The following is a 22634-nucleotide window of genomic DNA, read 5'->3' as shown; positions in this document are numbered from 1 at the left end:
CTCTCTTTCCCTAGATAATGTACCATGCTGACCATGCTGCCTCCTTTTCCCTTCACATTTCCTGGGGTCCCCATTGCCTCCATCACTGTGAAGGTTCACAAACCGCTAAAGCTCCTTCACCTCCCAGGGAGTTTTCAGAACTCAAGTTGACTGGACAGTATCAAGGCCCACTAGATTATGGAGGGACGCTGCTTTATTTAGACCCATTTGGCTTCAACAAAGTACCTGAGATAGAGAGGGTTCCTATGAACAATAGGGGGACCCTTCCATTACTCTCAACATAGCTTTAAAACTTTCTACTAGTAGCCTCAGTCTCTGAGACTATTTTTGTCTTTCCTCCCTTAATTTCACTGATTTGTGATCTTCTCTATTTCTGAATCATATTTGAATTCTTTTTTCTCATTTTATGTTACATTCCTGTAAGTTTATTTTTATCACAGGCACATTCACATTTTTAAGAGCATAAAACTGTATTAAATATTTGCAATTTTCACGTATTAGGTTCCTGCTAATGTAATCTTGATCCAAAGTAAGGACAGTCTAATTTTTAAAAGGGCCCTTTTGAAACAGGTTTCAAATTCACTAGGTTTTAAAAACACAAATGACTGGCAAGAAAAAAGCACTTTATTCTCCTTTTCAGGAAGAAAGCAATTTAATGGAATTGGTTACACACAATCTTTTAACACTTTTATGGATAAACTTTGTAAAAAAAGACACTAAATATTTTTATTTCTATTCATGACTTTCCAAAATTATAAAAAGCAATTTCATAAAAGATTTAGTTTAGGGTCAGGTAGACAATGTTAATTAGAAATACTGACTTAAAGCCAGAGTGTACATTTTCACAGTTAAATTGTGGTTTTTGCCCTGAAGTAAAACATTAATCTGGAGAAGGAAATGGCAATCCACAATGCTTTCCGCGTTCTTAAACTGATCGATTACTTAGAGCTGTCTCGAATTAACTAAAACTCCTCCATGGCTCCCAGATTCATTTCCAGCCACTTCAACTTAAACCAAAAAACCACAGTACTTCAGCTAAAATGGCGAAAGGCCCTTATTTGATACACATTCCTTTAAAAAATGCTGTAGGGCAAGGATTATCCATATTTTATGGGTGGAGAAACTGAAATTAAATCCCTTGTACGAGGAAATAAGGCTATTTAAGAGCTGAACCCCAGGTAAGAACCTAAAGAGTTCTGATTTTCTAGTCCAGCTGCCTCCGCCCGTCAAAGTCGTCTTGGTTAATCCTGGGACTTGAAATTCCTGGGCCTTGCAGTCATGGAGGTGAATCACTACATTCCTGCGCGTTCGCTGAATCCCGCAGACCAGGGGCCCCACTCCTAAACTGGGTAGGAAGCGAGAAGCCGGGGCACCATGACGCGCGAACCCTCAAAACGAAACAACTAAACTGTCCCCGGGCTGTTTACCGAGGCGGTCCTCGACCCCGGGGGCAGGTCAGCGGACGCCAAAGACTATAAAACGTGGCGGCCCACACACTGCCGGATTCCGAGGGTAACTGGGTAGCGCCGAGGACGCCCGGTCTCCGCCCCTGCCCGGCGCGCCCCGACCGCACCGCGCGCCGAGTGCCGCGGGAGGCGGAGCCCGGCCCCCGAGCGGCGCGCGCACCCAGCCGCCTCGCGTCGTGTGACTCGGCGGGGGCGCGCGGGGTTAGCGCCCGCCCGCGCCACTTCCGACGCAGCCCGCGGTTCAGGTTCCGGGGCGCCGCGGAGCTCCCGGCCTGTGGGTCGAGCGCGGCCCTCTGCGGCGGCCGGGATGGAGGAGGCTGGAGCGGCTGTGGCCACAGCCGGGGAGGCCGAACTGAACTTGTCTCGCCTCAGCGTGTCTCTCGAGACGCTGGAGTCGGAGCTGGAGGCGCGGGGCGAGGAGCGGCGCGGCGCGCGGGAGGCGCTGCTGCGGCTGCTGCTACCGCACAACCGTCTGGTGTCGCTGCCGCGGGCGCTGGGCAGCGGCTTCCCGCACCTCCAGCTGTTGGACGTGAGTGGCAACGCGTTGACCGCGCTGGGGCCGGAGCTGCTGGCGCTGCGCGGCCTGCGCACGCTGCTGGCCAAGAACAACCGGCTCGGCGGCCCGGGCGCCCTCCCCAAGGGCCTGGCCCAGTCACCGCTCTGCTGCAGCCTCCAGGTGCTTAACCTCAGCGGGAACTGCTTCCAGGAGGTGCCCACCTCGCTGCTGGAGCTGCGCGCGCTGCAGACCCTCAGCCTCGGCGGCAACCAGCTTCAGAGCATCCCGGCCGAGATCGAGAACTTGAGGAGGTGAGCGGGTGCCTTCCTGAGAGTAGGGGAGGCCCGGGACGGGGTCCGGGAGCTCCGGAGTCCCCCACCTGGTCTTGGCGCCGTGGGGTCACGTACCCATCTTAGTTCAGGCTCTTTTTGAACTCTTTAACTGCGAGTACTGCCCTGCCAGCTCGTGGAGCTGGAGTGAAGATCTAATAAGGTGATGGGTGTGACAGCAGCGTTTGGTTTGTTGTATTTGTCCTGTGCAGATTTTCAAGACAGTTTTTCTGTCGTCTTTTGGAGTCTGGGGGAGTGATCCGAACCGAGCACACACTCGAACAAATGTAAATCCGCGGATGTCACTTCTTTACTCCGAAGTCTTGGGTGGTTTTCCATGCCTATAAACCAATGTTTGTGTTTTGTAGCGTGACATATCAGGTACTCGGAGCTGATCCTTGCTCTTCACTACATTTCCTGCTCCATCCGTTCTCTCTGTAGCGATACCAGCAATTTGTGGTTTTGTGGTATTCCAGTATTTGTGGAGTTCACTAAGCTGTGCGCTTTACCTTGTAGGCACTGACTAAATATGTGTTGAATGGATACAGTTCCTCTGTACTGCTGCTCCCTTTGTCTGGAATGTTGCTTGCACTTTGGCAAACTCCTGTACATCCTTCAAAACTTGTTTTGAAGGCCATTTCTTTGTTTCTTTCCTTTACTGCTTCCTGGACAACAATTAGTTATTGTCTAAACTGTACTTCTTTTGTACCTCATGCACCCTTCCATTGCACTTAACCTTATTGATTGTAACTCCGTGTTTACAGATCTGCCTCATTGACTGGATTATTCAGTAAATATATGTTGAATTAAATGGAAAAAGGAAGCAGAGAAGTAACAGAAGTCCCTTAAATAAAGTGAGAAACAAAGCAAGAGCAAGTGTTTTGTCCAAAGTGAAAGAAAAGTAACTACCATCTGTAAACTATTTTTGCATCCTTTACTGAGTTTTCATCCTTTACTGAGTTTTCTGAGATAACCAGATATTAGAGCTCAGAGTCAAAGGGATCTCAGAGTTCAGTGTAGTGAAAAAAACACTGAAGTGAGAGTAAGAACTCTTCGTGTCCCAAGCTTAAGCAAGTCACTTAACATATCCTGACTACGGTTTCCTAATCTGCAAAGGAAGGCGTTTGGACAAGATGTCCGTTTGTTTACTCATCAGCAGATTTTTATGAGGTACCTACCCTGTATCTGGCACTGTCCTAGGTGCTGGGGATGCAGTGATGAAAGGGATCCTGCCCTCCTGGGGCATTGTAACAGAGGAGAGGTTAAACAGCTGTTAACTGCATTATCTAATTACAGTTGTTATAAGTTTTGTGAAGAAGTAGGAGTGCCTTGAAATGAAGTAACTTAGTTTGGTTTGAGCAAGTAACGTTTGAGGTGAACTTTTAAAGGTAGAGTTAGGAGTTAACGAGGATGGGATGGGATCAGTCCAGGTTGTAGGAACGGTGCACTTGAAAACCCTGAGGCAAGAGGGACTGAAGGCCAAGATTTTGAAAGGAGGACATTGTACTAGAGCATAGTGAGAAAATAAGCAACAGGAAAGGTGGCAAATATAAATTTGGACCAGATCCTAGGCCGTGTCATAACTTGAAGGCCATGGTAAAGCTTGGATTTTATTTGAAGTACGCCTGAGTTTTATAAAAGCACGGCTGTCTTGCTGCTGTGCAGGAATAGAGTGGGGAGCGAGTAGAGCCGAGAAGAGACTTTGAGGGCTGGTTGGAAGGAGTCTGTGCTAGTAAAATGAGAGATGATAGTAACTTATACTAGGGTAATGCTAGGAGACGTAGTAAGAAATAGAAGAGTTGGAGAGGAATTTAAATGTAACCTTGTTCTTTCTAATTTTGATGTTATGTAGTGGGACACAACTGAAGTGACTTAGCAGCAGCAGTACAACATTCTCATTTGAATTTTTTTTAACATACTAAGGAAAACTCAGGATAAATATTGTTTCCATCACATGGGGGAAAAGATAGGCAAAAGTCCCATTTTGTTTTAATACTTACAATGCAGCAGGCCTTGGAGTAGGTCCTCTAAATATGGTTTTTAATTTTCACAATTAAAATCTCACAAATATAGACACTAGTTGAATATAGGCTGAAAGGGTCATGTAGAAATGCTATATACTCTTAGAAGAAGAGACAGCCTAGGCAATTGGCCTGATTCACCCTCTTCTCTTTACAGATGAAGAAATGAGATTTAGTATCAGTGATTTGCTTGAGGCCAAATAGTGACAGTGAGATTCATGTGGTTCAGTCCTCATAGGCTGCTTACTACTTACTGCTGAAATAATACATTAAAGCTTCAAAAAAGGAGAGGCATACTCAAACCCTAACTAAAGTACCTGCCCAAGAACACCATTTTCTCTTAGAATATACATGGGCTCCCTCGACCTCATTAGTAACCTTGATGTATTTTGTGTGCAGAGTGTATAATCCATGGAAAGGTTCCCTTTTTCCCCACCTTCCATCCTTCCAGGAAGGAATAACAAGTAAATAGTCCTGGCTTAATTGATGGATTTGACCCTCCAGATTTAGCAGGTTATCTTGATGTGTGTTTCCTGTACTCAGTTGATCCTAGTGATAAAATTTTTAATAAGTGGTTTCTGAAAGATGACTTTGAAGAATAACAAATAAGTACAAGGTAAAAATCCTGTTTTTATCATTAAATTCATTCTGCTGGAGTAAATTAGGCTCAGTGTGAATCATGAGGTTGTGGATGCAGATTCTTTCCATCAAAATATGAAGTTCTTATTCAACAAGTAGGTATACATCAGCTAATACATGGACAAACTTGGTTTTGTTCTTACAATGTTGGAAAAGTAGGTATAATTCTTGTTTTGACCATGACCTGTTTCACTATTTGCCTGATGTGGCTTACAGTCAGGCAGTCAGTTCAGTTGCTCAGTCATGTCTGACTATTTGTGACCCCTGGACTGCAGCACGCCAGGCCTCCCTGTCCATCACCAACTCCCAGAGTTTACTCAGATTCATGTCCATTGAGTAGGTGATGCCATCCAACCATCTCATCCTCTGTCATCCCCTTCTTCTGCCTTCAATCTTTCCCAGCATCAGGGTCTTTTCAAATAAGTCAGTTCTTCGCATCAGGTGGCCAAAATATTGGAGCTTCAGCATCTGTCCTTCCAATGAATATTCAGGACTGATTTCCTTTAGGATTGACTGGTTGGATCTCCTTGCAGTCCAAGGGACTCTCAAGAGTCTTCTCCAACACCACAGTTCAAAAGCATCAAGTCTTTGGTGCTCAGCTTTCTTTATAGTTCAACTCTCACATCCATACATGGCTACTGGAAAAACCATAGTCTTGAGTAAATGGACCTTTGTTGGCAAAGTAATGTCTCTGCTTTTTTAATCTGCTCTTTAGGTTGGTCATAACTTTCCTTCCAAAGAGTAAGTGTCTTTTAATTTCATGGCTGCACTCACCATCTTCAGTGATTTTGGAGCCCCCCTAAAGAAGGTGTGTCACTGTTTCCCCATCTATTTGCCATGAAGTGATGGGACCGGAGGCCATGATCTTAGTTTTCTGAATGTTGCGCTTTAAGCCAACTTTTTCACTCTCCTCTTTCACTTTCATCAAGAGGCTCTTTAGTTCTTCTCTTTCTGCCGTAAGGATGGTGTCATCTGCATATCTAAGGTTATTGATATTTCTCCCAGCAATCTTGATTCCAGCTTGTTGCTTCATCCAGTCCAGCATTTCTCATGATGTACTCTGCATATAAGTTAAATAAGCAGGGTGACAATATACAGCCTTGACGCACTCCTTTTCCTATTTGGAACCAGTCTGTTGTTCCATGTCCAGTTCTAACTGTTGCATACAGATTTCTCAAAAGGCAGGTCAGGTGGTCTGATATTGCCATCTCTTTCAGAATTTTCCACAGTTTATTGTGATCCACACAATCAAAAGGCTTTGACATAGTCAATAAGGCAGAAATAGATGTTTTTCTGGAATTCTTGCTTTTTTGATGATCCAGCGGATGATGGCAATTTGATCTCTGGTTCCTCTGCTTTTTCTAAAACCAGCTTGAACATCTGGAAGTTCACAGTTCATGTATGGCTGAAGCCTGGCTTGGAGAATTTTGAGCATTACTTTACTAGCATGTGAGATGAGTGCAGTTGGGCAGTAGTTTGAGCATTCTTTGGCATTTCCTTTCTTAGGGATTGGAATGAAAACTGACCTTTTCCGGGTGGCTTTAGAAATTAAAAATATGAGAATTGTGATAGAAATAAAAACTAAATATTAATGTCCTGGAATGTTTTGAAGCTAGCATGCAATAGGTTGATATCTTACAAAAGAGAGGACTCAACCAGATGATAAATAGAATGCAGTAAAATTTAAATCAAAACTCTTTACCCATTTAGAGTCACATACTGAGTTTTTCTCTGGCTCTCAATTCTTCCTTCTGACTTCTTTCTTTCAATGCCTTAGTCTGGGACAAATACCAAGAAATGATTCCTCCCTTTGTGCTGCTTTTGAACATATAATGTACTTCAAAAGCCTGTGGTGAGTATGTGAAAATGATTTAGCATGGACATGCTACCTCAGGAAAACAGCTTTCTCGATCCACAAGTGTATGATTCTTAGCTTTCTGTGTTTTTCTTATTTTCTGTGTTCTGCATCTTTATGAACCAATCTATCTTACTTTAATTCCAGCTGCCTGTTACCAACCATAATATAGGACTCATGTGTATTTTTGTTATATTTAACATCATTTTTGTTTGGGTGGAAAAACAAAACATGTCCTACTTACACCTGTGTTTCAGTTGTTTGGCACTGAGGGGAGCCTAGTGTATGTTTCTAGTGGGTTACTGGGCTTCCTAGAAGAAAGGCACCCAGTATCCCAAAGGATTGGAGAGGTGAGATACTCTTCAGGAAACAAATTTAAGGTAGGCCTGTTAACCCTAAACAAAAATGAAAGGAAGAATTGTCCTCTAAATTTTGTGAATGATTTTTATTATTTGTCAAACACCAAAAGAATAGAATTGTTTCAAGGCTGAGTAACAGAGTTGCAATGTGGACAAACACAAGAACTTTTAAACAAACACTACAGTTTTGCTTTAAATTCTACAGTAGTTTCCTTTATCCTTATCGAAAAGCATGTTTGGAAATAGTAGAGTGTGTTTTAGAAATGTAATTCCCACAAATCATTGAAAACCTTTAAGTCCAAGAACTTTGGAAATTATTTGAGTTTGAAAGTGGTACATAAGCCTAAAAATGTAAATTTAATATGCTGATTGTATATGTTAATTAATGATACCCATCAGTTGCACAGAGATTCATATGGTTTTGAAATCATAGATTTGGTTATATTTTGGGACAGCATATCTTTTTCTGCCAAAGTCACATTAACTATTAAAAGTTTGGCATCCTTTCGGTGTACTTCCCCACCAACTCCAAAACACTGAGAGAAAACACTAAGTAATAACTGGCTACCAGATGGTAGTTTCTCTTAGTTCCTGACTTAAATGTATAGAAATGACCATATTTATATTTGCTGTCAGATTCACTTGTCCCTTTCATCACTTTCTTTTCTTTTCTTCCTCACTAGACTGAATTGCAAGTTGTTATTTTACTATCAGATCCTTTATAAAAGGACTTCCCAGTATGCTAAAATTTTTTTCCTAGTGGTCTCACTAAAAAGTGTTCTTTTCCCAGAGAAGTTTCTGTTTTGGATTCCAAATATTCTTTTCTACTCTACTCTATTCCATTCCGGTCTATTCTTGTAGCTCTCATGTTTAAAAAATAAAAATTTCTAAGTAACTGAGAAATAACTTATACCATAATCTGTAAGATAAAAAAAAAAAGCTTGCCTAGGAACCTCTTTCACCAGTGCTTAAGCACTTACATGTAGGAGAATTCAGTTTTGTATCCAGACTATTGATTATTGTATTGTGTTGATGAGATGGCTGGATGGCATCACTGACTTGATGGCCTTGAGTCTGAGTGAACTCTGGGAGTTGGTGATGGACAGGGAGGCCTGGCGTGCTGTGATTCATGGGGTTGCAAAGAGTCAGACACGACTGAGTGACTGAACTAAACTATTGATTTTTGCCACAAGGTAATACTTAAAAGAGAAAAATAAAATAGGCTATCAGGATTAAAGTTTTCTGTTTACTTTTATTGAGCATTGTAAATCTAAAGAGAGAAATGCAGTCTTGAAAAGATTCACCCAATAAGAAATAGAAAAGAGGTATCATAAGTATATTTTTTAAATGACAGAGATTCAGATTCAGATTGGCTCTTTGAATCACCATACATCAAGGAAGGCTGAGATTATGAAATACAGATAAGAAAATCAACAAAGAAAAGAAATTTTATCTGAGAAAATACGTATAAGGCAGTCCGTAAAGGACTTTAGGTTTATTTCCTAACTTCAGAGGATAAAGGAGGGAACTTCATCAGTGCAAAAAAAAGAAGAAGAAGTTTTAAAACTGATAACTATGAAAACCCCAACTGGAATTTCCAGAAATAAAAATATCTGACTAGGAACTCGGTGGGCTGATTGGCAGACTGAAGTCAGCTGGTGAGCCGTGAATCAGTAAGCAAAAAGAGATTACTGAGATACTCTGAAATGCCACACAAAAAGATAAAGAAGTAGAAAGTATGAAAGAAATGTTAGCCGAGGTGGAAAATAGATCTTGAAGTTCAAAGTGCTATTTGCTAGGAATTCCAGAAAGAGAATAGAGAGAATATAGGAAAGGCAGTGCCAGAAGTAATAGTAGTTGAGAATTTCCCACCATTAAAGAAAGAGAGCACTCTAAACTGGTATCTTGATACATCATAAAAAAACCCTTTAGAACAGTAAGGATAAAGAAAAAAGATCATGAAAACTCCTAATAAGAAGTAAAGCAGAGATTGCCTTCAAAGAATAATAATAATATGGGCTGTAACAAGATAGTAGAACAATATCTTCCTCGTGCTAAGGAAAAGTATTTGTCAACCTAGAATTTTATGCCCAGCCAAGCTGTTATTCAGGTGTGAAGGGAAAATATAAAAACATCAGAGATAAAGGACTTAAAGATGAACAACTGTGAATCCATACTGAAAGAATTTCTAAAGGAAGTACTCCAAGAAAAATGAACTTTAAAAGAAATAACAACTGCCAAAAACAGTGGTGAACAGAGAAATTGATAAAACTTACTGATGATTCTGAGTAATTATTGATTGGGAATAAACTTCAGTTTATTTTCAAATCAAGGTAGAACTAATTCTAGATGATAATACGAAGATGACAGAGAAGGGAGCATGGATATATGTTTGGGCGTGAGAAGAAGGGCAAAGAAAATTGGAGGGGTAACTACTGACGAAGTAGATGTAGTACATACAATTCAAAATAATAGAGGAGGAATGAGACAAAAGAAACTTGATGGACACAGCCAAAAGCAGGCTGTTGGGAAAAAGATATTGAGATACACCATGGTAATAGAAAACACCAGGGCAAACATATCAACATTCAAGTTGTGCACTGTTTACAAGAGTTTCACCTAAAATAGAAATACCTCAGTAGGTTTAAAGTTAAAGGGTAGAAAAAGATGTACCAAGCACCTCTCTATCGTTTTACATCTGAACTTGATTGCTGTAGGTTCCAGTCTGGTCTTCCTGCTCTCACCCCTCCCATTGCACTTGCCTCTCTCTGCCACTTCTGCTGTTTTCCATACAGTAACTGAAGTGATCCTTCTAAAGTGTAAGTCGAGTTACACAACTAGCCTTTGTTCACACCCCTTCTGCCTAGGATAAATTCAAAATCCTTGCTAAGGCCTGAAGGTCCTCTGTGATCTGGCTTTCCCAGGCTACCTTTCTGACTTCCCCAACCTCCACTAAACCCCCTCTGTCAGCCTGATGTACCCACACTGGCTGTGTTGCTCTTTCACAGCACACCTGGCTTTTTTCCACCTCAGAGATTTGTACTCCCTCAGTCATTTCAATCAGATCTCCATTCAGGTGTCACCTCCTAAGATAAACCTTTTTTGGCCACCCAGTGTACTCTACTGAATGCAGAGTTCTGGAGAAGAGCAAGGAGAGATAAGAACGCCTCCTTACATGAACATTGTAAAGAAATAGAGGAAATCAATAGAATGGGAAAGACTAGAGATCTCTTTGAGAAAATAGGAGGTATCAGGGAGACTTTTCATGCAAGGATAGGCATGATACAGGACAGAAATGGTAAGGACCTAACAGAAGCAGAAGAGATTAAGAAGACATGGCAAAAATACACAGAGGAACCAAAAAGGATCTAATGACCTGGATAACCATGATGGTGTGGTCACTCACCTACAGCCAGACATCCTAGAGCGTGAAGTCAAGCAGGCCTCAGGAAGCATACTATGAACAAAGCTAGTGGAGGTGATGGTATTCCAGCTGAGCTATTTCAAATCCTAAAAGATGATGCTGATGATGCTATGAAAGTGCTGCACTCAATATGTCAGCAAATTTGGAAGGCCTAGCATCGGCCACAGGATTAGGAAAGGTTGGTTTTTATTCCAGTCCCAAAGAAGGGCAATGCTAAAGAATGTTCAGGCTACCATACAGTTGTGCTCATTACACAAGGTTATGCTTACTGTCCTTCAAGCTAGGCTTCAGCAGTATGTGAATTGAGAACTTTCACATGTACAAGCTGGGTTTCAAAGAGGCAGAGGAACCAGAGATAAAATTGCCAACAATTGTTGGACCGTGGAGAGAGCAAGGGAATTCCACAAAAGCATCTACTTCTGCTTCATTGACTATGCTAAAGCCTGTGTGGATCACAATAAACTGTGAAAAATTCTTAAGGAGATGGGACTACCAGACACCTAACCTATCTCCTGAGAAACCTTTACGTAGGTCAGGAAGCAACAGTTAGAAATGGACATGGAAAAAAAAAAAAGAAATGGACATGGAACAACAGACTGGTTCAAAATTGGGAAGGAATGCAGTAAGGCTGTATATTGTCACCCTGTTATTTAACTAATATGCAGGGTACAAGCTGAAATCAGGATTGCCAAGAGAAATATCAGCAACCTTAGATATGCAACCATTCTAATGACAGAAAGTAAAGAGGAACTGAAGGGCCTTTTGATGAGGATGAAAGAGGAAAGTGAAAAAGCTGGCTTGAAACTCAACATTAAAGAAAAAGAAAATAGGATCATTGCACCGAGTCCTATCACTTCATAGCAAATAGAAGGGAGAAAAGTGCAAGCAGTGACAGATTTTATTTTCTTGGGTTCCCAAATCACTGCAGATCGTGACTGCAATCATGAAATTAAAAAGACTCTTCTTCCTTGGATGGAAAGCTATGACAAAGCTAGAGATATTAAAAGCAAAGACATCACTTTGCCGACAGAGGTGCATATAGTCAAAGCTATGATTTTTTCCAGTAGTCATGTACGCATGTGAGAGTTGGACCATAAAGAAGGCTGAGTCCCAAAGAATTGATGCTTTCAAATTGTGATGCTGGAGAAGACTCTTGAGAGTCCCTTGGTCTGCAAGGAGATCCAACCAGTCAATCCTAAAGGAATTCAACCTTGATTATTCATTGGAAGAACGGAAGCTGAAGCTCCAATACTTTGGCCACCTGATGCTGAGAGCTGACTCATTGGAAAAGACTCTAATGCTTGGAAAGATTGAGGACAGAAGGAGAAAGGGGCAACAGAGGATGAAATGGTTAGATAGCATCATCAACTCAAAGGACATGAGTTTGAGCAAACTCCTGGACAGAGGAGCCTGGTGTGCTGCAGTCCTTGGGATTGCAGAGTTGGACACGACTTAGCGACTATAAACAATAACAGTAACATCTACAATATCACTTCCATCACTGTCTGATTACCTCCATTTTTCTTCATAGCACTTAAAACTATCTGGCATAATATGTATACATTTATTGATTTACTTCTTCTTAAGGTCAAGAACTTGGTCTTATTTACACTATATACGCAGAACAGTACCTGACACATGGTCAGTGCCTAGTTCCTATTTGTTGATTCTATTATATAGTAATGTTACTCCATTTTAAAGAGGAAACTGGGAGATAATGCGATTAAGTAGTGGGCACAAATTCTTACACTGGTAAATGGAGGAGCTACAATTAAATGATATAAATACTAACAAAAATAAAACTGGTAGACAGTATTGATAATTAGAGGAAGTAGATTTTAAGGTGAAATGGATTAGAAGGAAGAATGAGAAATGCTTCATGTGAATTAAGGAATGATGCAACAAGAAGTTATTATAGTCATGAACCTGAATGGATCTTCAGTATAGCTTCCATATTTTGAGGAGAAAGAGAGCAAAAATTGACAAAACTCTGAAGGGAAGTTTCTTTGGTGGCTCAGTGGTAAAGAATCTGCCTGCAGTGCAGAGGAGACTCAAGTTCAGTCCTTGGGTCGGGAAGATCCCCTGGAGGAGGGCATGGCAAACCACTCCAGTATTCTTGCTTGGAGAATCCCATGGATAGAGGAGCCTGGCAGGCTGCAGCCAATAGGATCACAGAAAGTCAGACACGACTGAAGCAGCTTAGCACGCATGTAAGATGCTCACACTAAAGGGAAGTAGAAAGACCATGGTTCTAATAGAAAATTAACCATTGGGATAAGAAGGTGAAATCATGAGAGATTATAAAAAATTTGAATTGCACAATTAACAAGCTCAATCCTAATAGCTCCACATTCTTTTTACACATACAAAATGTGAACAAATGCTCTAGGCCACAGAAGCACAAGGTTATGCAGAACATATGTTTAACAACAACAAAACTCCCAACAGATTAATAAGAGAAAGCCATATAACCCATGAGAAAAACAGGTAAAGGATAGGAATAGGCTGTTTTCTAAAGATGTACAAATGGCTCCAAACACAAAAAGATGCTAAACTTCACTAATAATGAGAAAAGATTACAAGTACAGAATGGTATCATTTTTCACACCGGCTAAGTAGTAAAAAAAATATTAAATAGGAAAAAGGGATAAAGCAAGTGATGATAGTAAGTATTGGCGGAGCTATAGGGTAATGAGTGCTCTTAAATGCTAATTTAGATTGTAATTCACTGTAACTCTGCAGGGTAATTTGGTTTTTTCTTTTAACATTATAGCTTATACCCTAAAATCTGCCACTGCTCAGGTCCTTCCCATGGAACTCTGATTTAGTGGATCTGAATGGGGTCTGGCTTTTAAAGCTTTAAAAGTGTCCCAGTTAATTCTTAACCTGGAAATTTGGGTAACAGTTGAGTAGACTTACTTTTCCCTGCATTTAAAGTTGTCTTAAAAGAATGATAGTGTCTACTGAGTTAGCAGATATAGCAGGAAGACAAAATAATATAGTAATGGGAAAGCTCTGTATGTATACATTTTAGGTATATAGTAAGAACTGATTTTGCCACCTCTGCTCTCCTTGCTCCAGAAAGTTTTGGAGAGAGCCTGTCTACCGGTCATCACCACAAGGTGCAATATTTGCTGTGTCTAAAATACTGTTAGCATTATTAGATGATTAACTGGAACTTTATTTTCATAATAGTGGTTCAGTTTTGCACAATTTGTTTAGTTAGCCTCTGAAGTTTACAGTTGCTGTAATAGCAAAGAAGAAATATAAACTTAAGTGTGTTTTTCCATTCTTCAGTGAAATGATAATGTATCGAATCTAAACCCACCAACATAGAATACAGGGCTTCTATAATCTGACCTTTCTCCAGCTGTACTCTGGGTTCCTCAACATGAATTCTATTATGTGTCAAAAGGTATACTCATTATCCCGTAAAAACCCTCTTTCCAACCTGAAGTTCCCCTTTCCTGCTATCCTAAATGGATTAAATTCATAATCCAGCTGAAGTCACAACATTTTCGGGAGCCTTTCTAATCAGAACTAATGTCCTTTTATTATTTCTCTACTTGTTAAACCCTTGTATCATTTATGGATTGGTCTGCTCATTTTGGTATTTTAATCCCGTTATGCTTATTTGATGCCTTATTTTGCATTTAATTATAGTACTATCTCACATTGGTGTGTCTTGTCTGTTTACCTATAATATGAGCTCCCTGAATATTGCATTCTTCCTTCAAAGACTGTATAAACAAATCCTGAATAAAACATTTGCTGAATGGATAAATGATATGTGTTCATTTTAATAAAGACAATGAGGTACTTGTCCAACTTTTTTAAATTTATTTTTGCAGTTTAGAGTGTTTATATCTGGGAGGAAACTTCATCAAAGAAATACCACCAGAATTAGGAAATCTGCCTTCTCTAAATTACTTGGTATTATGTGACAACAAAATCCAGAGTGTGCCTCCTCAGCTTTCACAGTGAGTATTTTCAGGAGTTTATGTGTACACACACATCCATGCTTAGCGATTACTGTCCAGCATTCACCCACATGGTTTGTATGTGGAAAAGAATTAAGTGTTATCAAAGTAAATGATACAGAAAGCTCTGAGGTATGCTGTGAATTGGGTTGCTTATTTTTAATTTTACTTTTAAATGTTCTGACATATTCCTCAGAATTACTGAGCCTCTTTTCTCTTTTAAAATGTATTATTTTAAAAAATTTTATTGAAGTATAGTTGATTTAGTGTTGTGTTAAGTTCTGCTATACAGCAGAGTGATTCAGTTACACATATATATGTCTTCTTTTTCATATTCTGTTATGGTATATCAAAGGATATTGAATGTAGTTCCTTGTGCTATACAGTAGGATGGTATTGTTGATCTTGTATGTAACAGTTTGTATCTTCTAAGCCTAAACTCCCAATCCTCCTTCCCCTACTCCACTTCCCCTTGGCAGTCAGAAGTGTGTTTTCTAGTCTGTGAGTCTGTTTCTGATTCATAGATATGTTCATTTGTGTTATATTTTAGATTCCACATGTAAGTGATATCATATGGTATTTGTCTTTCTCTTCCTGACATCCTTCACTTAGTATGATAATCTAGGTCCATGCATGAAACTGCAAATGGCAGTATGTCATTCTTTTTATCGCTGAGTAGTATTCCATTGTGTGTGTGTGTGTGTGCGCGTGCATGTGTGTACATCTTTATCCATTCATCTGTCGATGGACATTTAGATTGTTTCCACATATTGGCTGTTGCAAATAGCGCTTCTGTGAAGATAGCGGTACATGTTATCTTTTTGAATTATAGTTTTGTCTGAATATATGTTCAGGAGTGGGATTGCTGGATCATATTACAGGTCTGTTTTTAATATTTTGAGGAATTTCCATGCTGTTTTCCATAGTTGTTGAGCCTCTTATCTGTAATCAAAAATAGGGATTACTTTGGCATAGGTTCCTCAAGGTTTTATGGAATTTTGTTGACTCATATTTGCTATGTAGCATTCACACCCAGTGAGATAATGTGAAGGAGCTTGATTCCTGTTGCATTTGAAATCTTTGCTTTTTTAGGTATCTGAATGATAAAGCATGCCAAAAAAAAAAAGCCTTCACATCTAGTATTTATATTAGCTAACACACAATGCTTTCTAAGTATTTGGAGCTCTTTAAGATTCCATGACATACACAAATTTGGGTTCTAATTTAGTTTCAGCATCTTTTAATTTTAGTTGAATTGATACTAATCTTAATGGCTCATTCTTATGGGGAAATTGAGTTCTTCACTTAACTTTCTGAGTAGTTACCTTGCTTTATGGCTGTTGATTTTTGTACTGCCTTCATTCTAGGTTGCATTCACTTCGTTCCCTTAGTCTTCACAATAACTTGCTGACATACCTGCCTCGAGAGATCCTCAACCTTATTCATTTGGAAGAACTGAGTTTGCGAGGGAACCCACTGGTTGTTCGTTTTGTTAGAGATTTAACCTATGATCCTCCAACTCTCCTGGAGTTAGCTGCACGGACCATTAAAATTCGAAATATTTCCTACACTCCCTATGATCTTCCTGGGAATCTTCTTAGATACTTGAGTTTAGCCAGCAATTGTCCAAACCCAAAGTGTGGAGGTAAGTTAATTGTGTCCTGTTACCCATTCATTTAGTTACTTTTTAAATTAATGATCTAAATGTTGTTATAATTAGCTGTCTTCTTTCAGAAAAAGGTAGTTTGTTTGCTTGATCTTTTCACCCTTTGACCAGATGGTGAGACATTTCACCCTGTCTGTGTTCCTTCCTTCCTCCCTCCCTCTCTTCTTTCTTTTCTTATTTCTTCTTTTCATGGTACTTTCAAATTCATAAACAAGCAAAAAAGTCTTATCCTGTCATGGAACTATCATAGGATAAGCTAAATTGGTAATAAGAGAGGAAACAAAACATAAATAGTTCTAAATGCTTTAGAAGAGTCTCTAAAATGTTTAGCTACCTTTCATGTTTATTTGAAGGACATTTCTTTAGACTTAGCATTCTGAGTATCAGGTACCTTTGTAAAATATAATTCAAAATGTATGAGAATAGGATGAACAAGTCCCAATTTCAGAATTTATCTTGGAATTCTATATTCTTTTAAATTCATGATTCAAAATTTCTTGAGTTTAGGGCATTTGGAGAGAATTGAATAATGTAATGTAACTCAGAGTAAAGTAGGAATCCAAAATACTATTGGAAATCATAGAAGGGAGAAAGTACCTTTATTAGATCTGGAAAAGATGAGACAGTTCTTGAAACATGAGTTGAATTTTGATATGGTTTGATTGAGGATAGAAAACTTTTCAGCTGGAGAGAGTAAACTTGGGAACGAAAGCAAAAAAATGTCAGATGAGTAACAATTTGACTGAAATATACAGTTAAAGGAGTAATGAGAGAAGAGTAAAAGGTACATTGAGGCCAGGTTATGAAGGGCCTGAAGCGCCAGGGTGTATGGAGTGAAATCGGTAAATGATAGCAGGTCAGTTTATTTTGTCTCCCTCATAAAAGACTTGTTTTTTAAAAAAATCCAACTTAATAGGGGTACAGGAAGGTTTTTATTATTGTAGGATAAATGTGGGTGCCAGGAAAATGCTGCATAAATATGATCAGAGCTGAGGTTTTCCCCGGCTTTCAAGGTCCTATTATACCTTGAAAACTTACAAGGTTAAAAAGAGAGAAGGTGACTTAAGTTTCTCAAAGAATATTAAAGGTCAAAAGGATACTGATAGTTTAAAAAAAGAAAAATGACACTGCTCTGGGCCATTTCTGGGTACTTATTCTTAGAAGTAGAGATTGCTGTGCCAAGTTAGAAGTGCTTTTGGTTTTCTCTGGTTCTCCTTTCCAAGTTGACTTTAACAGTGGCAAGAGACAACACTCACACCAGGCCCTCAGGCTTAATAGTCTGTATCTAATCTCTTTGAATCTATCCTTCCCTGGTGGCTCAGATAGTAAAGCATATGCCTGCAGTACAGGAGGCCTGGGTTCAATCCCTGGGTCGGGAAGATCCCCTGGAGAAGGAAATGGCAACCCACTCCAGTACTCTTGCCTGGAAAATTCCATGGACTGAGGAGCCTGGTAGACTACAGTCCATGGGGTTGCAAAGAGTCGGACACGACTGAGCAACTTCACTTTCTTTCTTTTCTAGAAATGGACCTCTACAAGAATTCTCCTGTCTCTCTTAAAAGGGTTCTTAATGAGTTTTTTAGTATACTGCTATGTTATTTATCTTAGGAACAAAAATACTTTTTACATTATTAGCTTAAAATTTGAGATAATAATCTGAAGTGAACCATTGACATTTTCCCCCTCAGATTCCTTAGTTGTTGAACTATATAAACAAAAGTAATTTTTTATTTAGTGAGATAATTTGTCTTTGTATAGTCTAGAGATCTTACAAATGGCAGATAGTATTATACTGTTTTATAATGGGCTCCCTGGTGGTTCAGTGGTTAAGAATCCTCCTGCCAGTGCTTGAAGATGCAAGAGATGCAGGGTTAGTCCCTTGGTGGAAAAGATCCCCTGGAGAAGGAAATGGCAACCCACTCCAGTGTTCTTGCCTGGGAAATCCCATGGACAGAGGAACCTGGCAGGCTACAGTCCGTGGGGTTGCAGAGTCAAACACGACTTAGTGACTAAACAACAGCAACTCTATAATGCTTAATTTTATAAATGCTTTATTACTTCTGTTTTAGAAGCTAGCACATTATGGGGACTTATTGTTAATATTGGTTGATCAGTTTACTGAATTGGTCCACTTTCCTACATTGTTTGAAGTAACATACTATGAATTTCCCTTTTTAAACTATCAGTTATAGTGACTTACTACAGGATCACAAAATCAGAAAGTCAGTGGAGAAATAGAAGAAAAATAAATAGGAGAAAAGTTGTCCTTTGCTTGGACCACATCTTTTTATTTTGGTCCCATATGTTATATACACAGAGTAATTGGTGCCAGAGGAATCTTAAGTAGAGTGTAAAGGTTGAGATTCTTCTCCAGAGAGGCGATGGGACCCAGGGTTCTAGGTGTTCCAATTACACTGCAGCTCTTGTGACAGCCTTCGTAGTTAGAGGTGTGCAGGAGGAGGAGCAGCTGGAAGCCCGTGACACAGCAGCCTCTGGTTTCCTGTCATTACTAGCTGTGTTTTTACGTAGCTGAAGGGCCACAGATCAGGAGCACTAAATTAGGCATCAGAAAAGCTAATTACTAGTTTCAGTCTGTGTCGCAGTATATAATAGCATGAAAGTCAGGTGAGATCGGTAGTGAAACAGCTTTGAAGCTGTACAGTTAGACCCGCTGGAGATATGATGGCATTTGGTTAACTTTTAATTTTTCCTTCTCATTACATAAGGACAGGGGTACCAAAAGTCATCTCCTTTCTGCAAATTTTGGGTATAATAATTAATTCTTTAAGATCATTATCAAAGGAGTTGTGTGTGTGTGTGTGTTTTTCCTTTTTTTAAGTTCTTTGACTGTATGGTAGTACCATGGAGTGGCTTAAAGGGCACTTTAGGGGTGTGTGTGTGTGTGTGTGTGTGTGTGTGTGTGTTTCCTTTTTTTAAGTTCCTTGACTGTATGGTAGTACCACGGAGTGGCTTAAAGGGCACTTTAGGGGTGTGTGTGTGTGTTTGTGTTTCCTTTTTTTAAGTTCCTTGACTGTATGGTAGTACCACGGAGTGGCTTAAAGGGCACTTTAGGGGTGTGTGTGTGTGTTTGTGTTTCCTTTTTTTAAGTTCCTTGACTGTATGGTAGTACCACGGAGTGGCTTAAAGGGCACTTTAGGTATCCTATAATCTCCATCAGCCACTGTCTACCAAGTCATCAGAAGCAAGAAGCTGAGTCAACAGTGTCCTTTTAATGCCAGCTCTCTTTAAAGTAAATCTCCTGACCTTTTCTTTGCAGTCAGCTTGATATCTCTAAGACCTTCCAGTATTTCTGTAAACAACTATGGAAGCATCCACTACCTCTGCTTAAGATTCTCAAAAAGGAAGATTGTAAGGTATTTTTTCAGAGTGATGAATATAGGATTAAAAAGAAACCGCGGCTCTTTGCTTTGCTTTGTAATGATTACTTTGTACTTATTCTTCCTTCTCTCCAGGAGTCTACTTTGATTGCTGCGTCAGACAAATTAAATTTGTGGACTTCTGTGGGAAATACCGCCTCCCTCTGATGCACTACCTGTGTTCGCCAGAATGCTCTTCCCCTTGCAGTTCTGCCTCTCACAGCTCCACATCCCAGAGTGAATCCGACTCAGAAGATGAAGCTAGTGTGGCTGCACACAGAATGCAGAAAGTTCTTCTTGGTTGAAAAGGGTGCAGGGTGGTGTGAAACACTAAAAGACTGAGCAGAGGTGGTTAGAAAAGAGAATGGACTTTGAGGTTAAAACTGGATCTTAAATGTCCATGACACAGTTGAGATTTTGTGTTTCTTGCCATTCAGCAGGAAGAAGCCCAGTTCCATGTTTGGATTCTTGGAATATAATTCGCTGTGAATGGCAGTTTCAAATTTAGCTGATTGTGTGCAGTTTTCAAGCTTTGCATGAATCACACAGCAGAATGGATCACACACAGAATCATTCTGCAGAGCAGTACTATAATGAGCCACCAGTGCTTTGGCTTGTGACAGTTGACATGAAGATAGAAATTATCGCAACTGTAATGTTGTCCTTGAGTTTAGGTTGAACCTATACCATAACAGGATTAACCCTCCTTTCTTGTATTGCCCATATGTCTAGATTACCGTTTTTCAGATAAGCTCACAGATGGTTACATAGGACCTAACTGGCAAAGGAAGGGATATAACTCTTATGTGGGGTTTAAAAACTCTTCAGTTCTGCTCCTTTGTTCTATGTGATTGTTGTTATCCTTGTATAATCCAGCAGTGACTGTAATAGTGCCTTAATCATAACAAGAATTTAGAAATTTATTCAAGAAATGATACCAGAGCAGCCTATAACCTGACATACTATGCAGAATGGTTTAAAATATGCTTTAACAGAGCTAGGTAAACAAATGTATATCTGACATCTGAGCTCATAGCCACCTTAACTTCATTTTTGTCTAAACAAATCACTTTTATACTTAATGGGGAGCCAACCAGCTTGAACTTAAGAAAGAATAATAGGTTTTGACGGAAAAATCTATCAGATTTCTTTCAACAGGAAAGACATGTTAGATAGGAAACGTCTGTATATCTTGCATTAAAGGAACAGGAGGATGACTTTACAGGTTTTAGGGGTCCTCTGTGGCTCCTTTGCCTGTGTGTGAAGGGGCTTTCTTGGTGGCTCAGGTAGTAAAGAATCTGCTTGCAACACAGGAGATCCTGGGTTTGATCCCCGGATCGGGAAGATTCCCTGGAGAAGGCAATGGCAACCTACTCCAGTATTCTTGCCTAGAGAATTCCATGGACAGAGGAGCCTGGTGGGCTACATAAGTCCATGGGGTCAGAGTCAGATACGACTTTGCCTGTGTGTACTGAACTGTAACTTCCTCCAATTTTAAAGGAAAACTGGAGAAGGAAATGGCAGCCCACTCCAGTGTTCTTGCCTGGAGAATCCCAGGGACGGGGGAGCCTGGTGGGCTGCCGTCTGTGGGGTCGCACAGAGTCGGACACGACTGAAGCGACTTAGTAGTAGTAGAGAAACATGACAACAAGTGAAACGAAATTGGGCACAGCAGTCATTGTTTTTACACAGTAGAACAGTTTTTAAAACAAGTTTAACCATGGAGTACTTTTTGAAAATAATATATTGATAAAATACTTTAAATGTATTAATACAGCCTTAAAATATAGCAGAGAAATGGTTTCAAATATTGCCAGTAGAAATGACCAAATTTTTATTAACCTAGTATGCAGTAAAAACTAATAGTACAACTATAGGTTGACATTGTAATATAAAATACACAGCGCACAGTAGCAATCATTAGATGACTTACTTGTAATAACATAATGGTTTGTTGGACAATATTACCTGTAGAGTAAGACACAGTCCTGAAACACATTGGAACATCAGATGATCTCCCTTCTGACTTCTGGCATTCATGACTGGGCACACCTTTTCTTCAAAGCAGGTTGTTGTATAATAATGATATGTACATATGTTAGGTTTTTGTCATATATATGTATTTTTTTTTTATTTTAGAAGAGAATATACCGTAGGATAGTTTGTTTGTCTATTATATGTTAATTCATGAAACATCATGAAAGTTTCATGACTGCAGTTGTGAAACGCTGCTATGGAGTGAATCCCTTTACTCTGTTGTAATAAGATTCCTTTTTCCTTTTGATCCAGAAATTATCTGTTTATAGAAGTAATGTAGTATATTTCTACTGCCTAGCAAAGTAGTACATAGGTGATTATATCATAAAATGGAAGTAATAAAAAGTCTTTGTTTACTTTTCCATTTGAGCCGCACAACTGGGCTTCCCAGGTGGTGCTAGAGGTAAAGAACCCGCCTCCCAGTGCAGGAGACATAAGAGACGCAAGTTCCATCCCTGGAGGAAGGCATGGTAACCCACTTCAGTATTCTCGCCTGGAGAATCCCATGGACAGAGGAGCCTGGTGGGCTATGGTCCACAAGGTCACAAGAAGTCGGATAGGGCTGAAGCGGCTTAACATGCATGTAAACGACATACTGTTAATACAAAACTGAAAGATAGAGATGACTTAGGCAGTGCCTAAGTGGCAAGGCCAAAGTGTTCTGTAAGTAAGTGATTTAGGTAAGATTCATAAAATATTTTCATAGAAAGTAAATAATGTATGCATAGTAAAAGGCTAAAGTTGATAGGAACAAATTTTTTCTGGCTGAAATGCTTTAGGTTTACTTCCTAATTCATTACCAGTTTGATTTAAGAAACAGCTTGGATTATTTTCTAATGTAGATACGGTACTTAACCTTGCCAGCTTCCAGGAAAAAAGATAATCTGATTGATTTTTTACAGACTTAACTCAGTCCAGCCAGAAACAGTGTCTAGTCTTCCTTGCACAGAGTAGATGTATACATTGTATATAGCAAAATGTCTTA

The 22634-nt window shown here is 39.7% G+C and overlaps 1 protein-coding gene across 1 annotated transcript; it reads left to right on the top strand.

Moving 5' to 3' along the window:
* Positions 1-1773: 1773 nt before the first annotated feature.
* On the top strand, positions 1774-19917 carry LRRC58 (leucine rich repeat containing 58). The gene is made up of 4 exons (XM_052648859.1): positions 1774-2273; positions 14441-14569; positions 15937-16214; positions 19709-19917. Exons 1-4 carry the CDS (start codon positions 1774-1776, stop codon positions 19915-19917), a joined length of 1116 nt encoding a protein of 371 aa, XP_052504819.1.
* Positions 19918-22634: the final 2717 nt, after the last annotated feature.

Source organism: Budorcas taxicolor, chromosome 1, assembly GCF_023091745.1.
Source record: "Budorcas taxicolor isolate Tak-1 chromosome 1, Takin1.1, whole genome shotgun sequence".
In the NCBI taxonomy this organism is placed as follows: Eukaryota; Metazoa; Chordata; class Mammalia; order Artiodactyla; family Bovidae; genus Budorcas; species Budorcas taxicolor.
The sequence above is the reverse complement of the archived record's forward strand: the minus strand, read 5'-3'. Positions and strand labels throughout refer to the sequence as shown.

Excerpts from the sequence above, each read along its gene's own strand:
- LRRC58 (XM_052648859.1), top strand. The coding sequence starts at position 1,774 with ATGGAGGAGGCTGGAGCGGCTGTGGCCACAGCCGGGGAGGCCGAACTG. Across the intron at positions 2,274-14,440 it reads GAGATCGAGAACTTGAGGAG|TTTAGAGTGTTTATATCTGG; the intron begins GTGAGCGGGTGC and ends TTATTTTTGCAG. Across the intron at positions 16,215-19,708 it reads TCCAAACCCAAAGTGTGGAG|GAGTCTACTTTGATTGCTGC; the intron begins GTAAGTTAATTG and ends CCTTCTCTCCAG.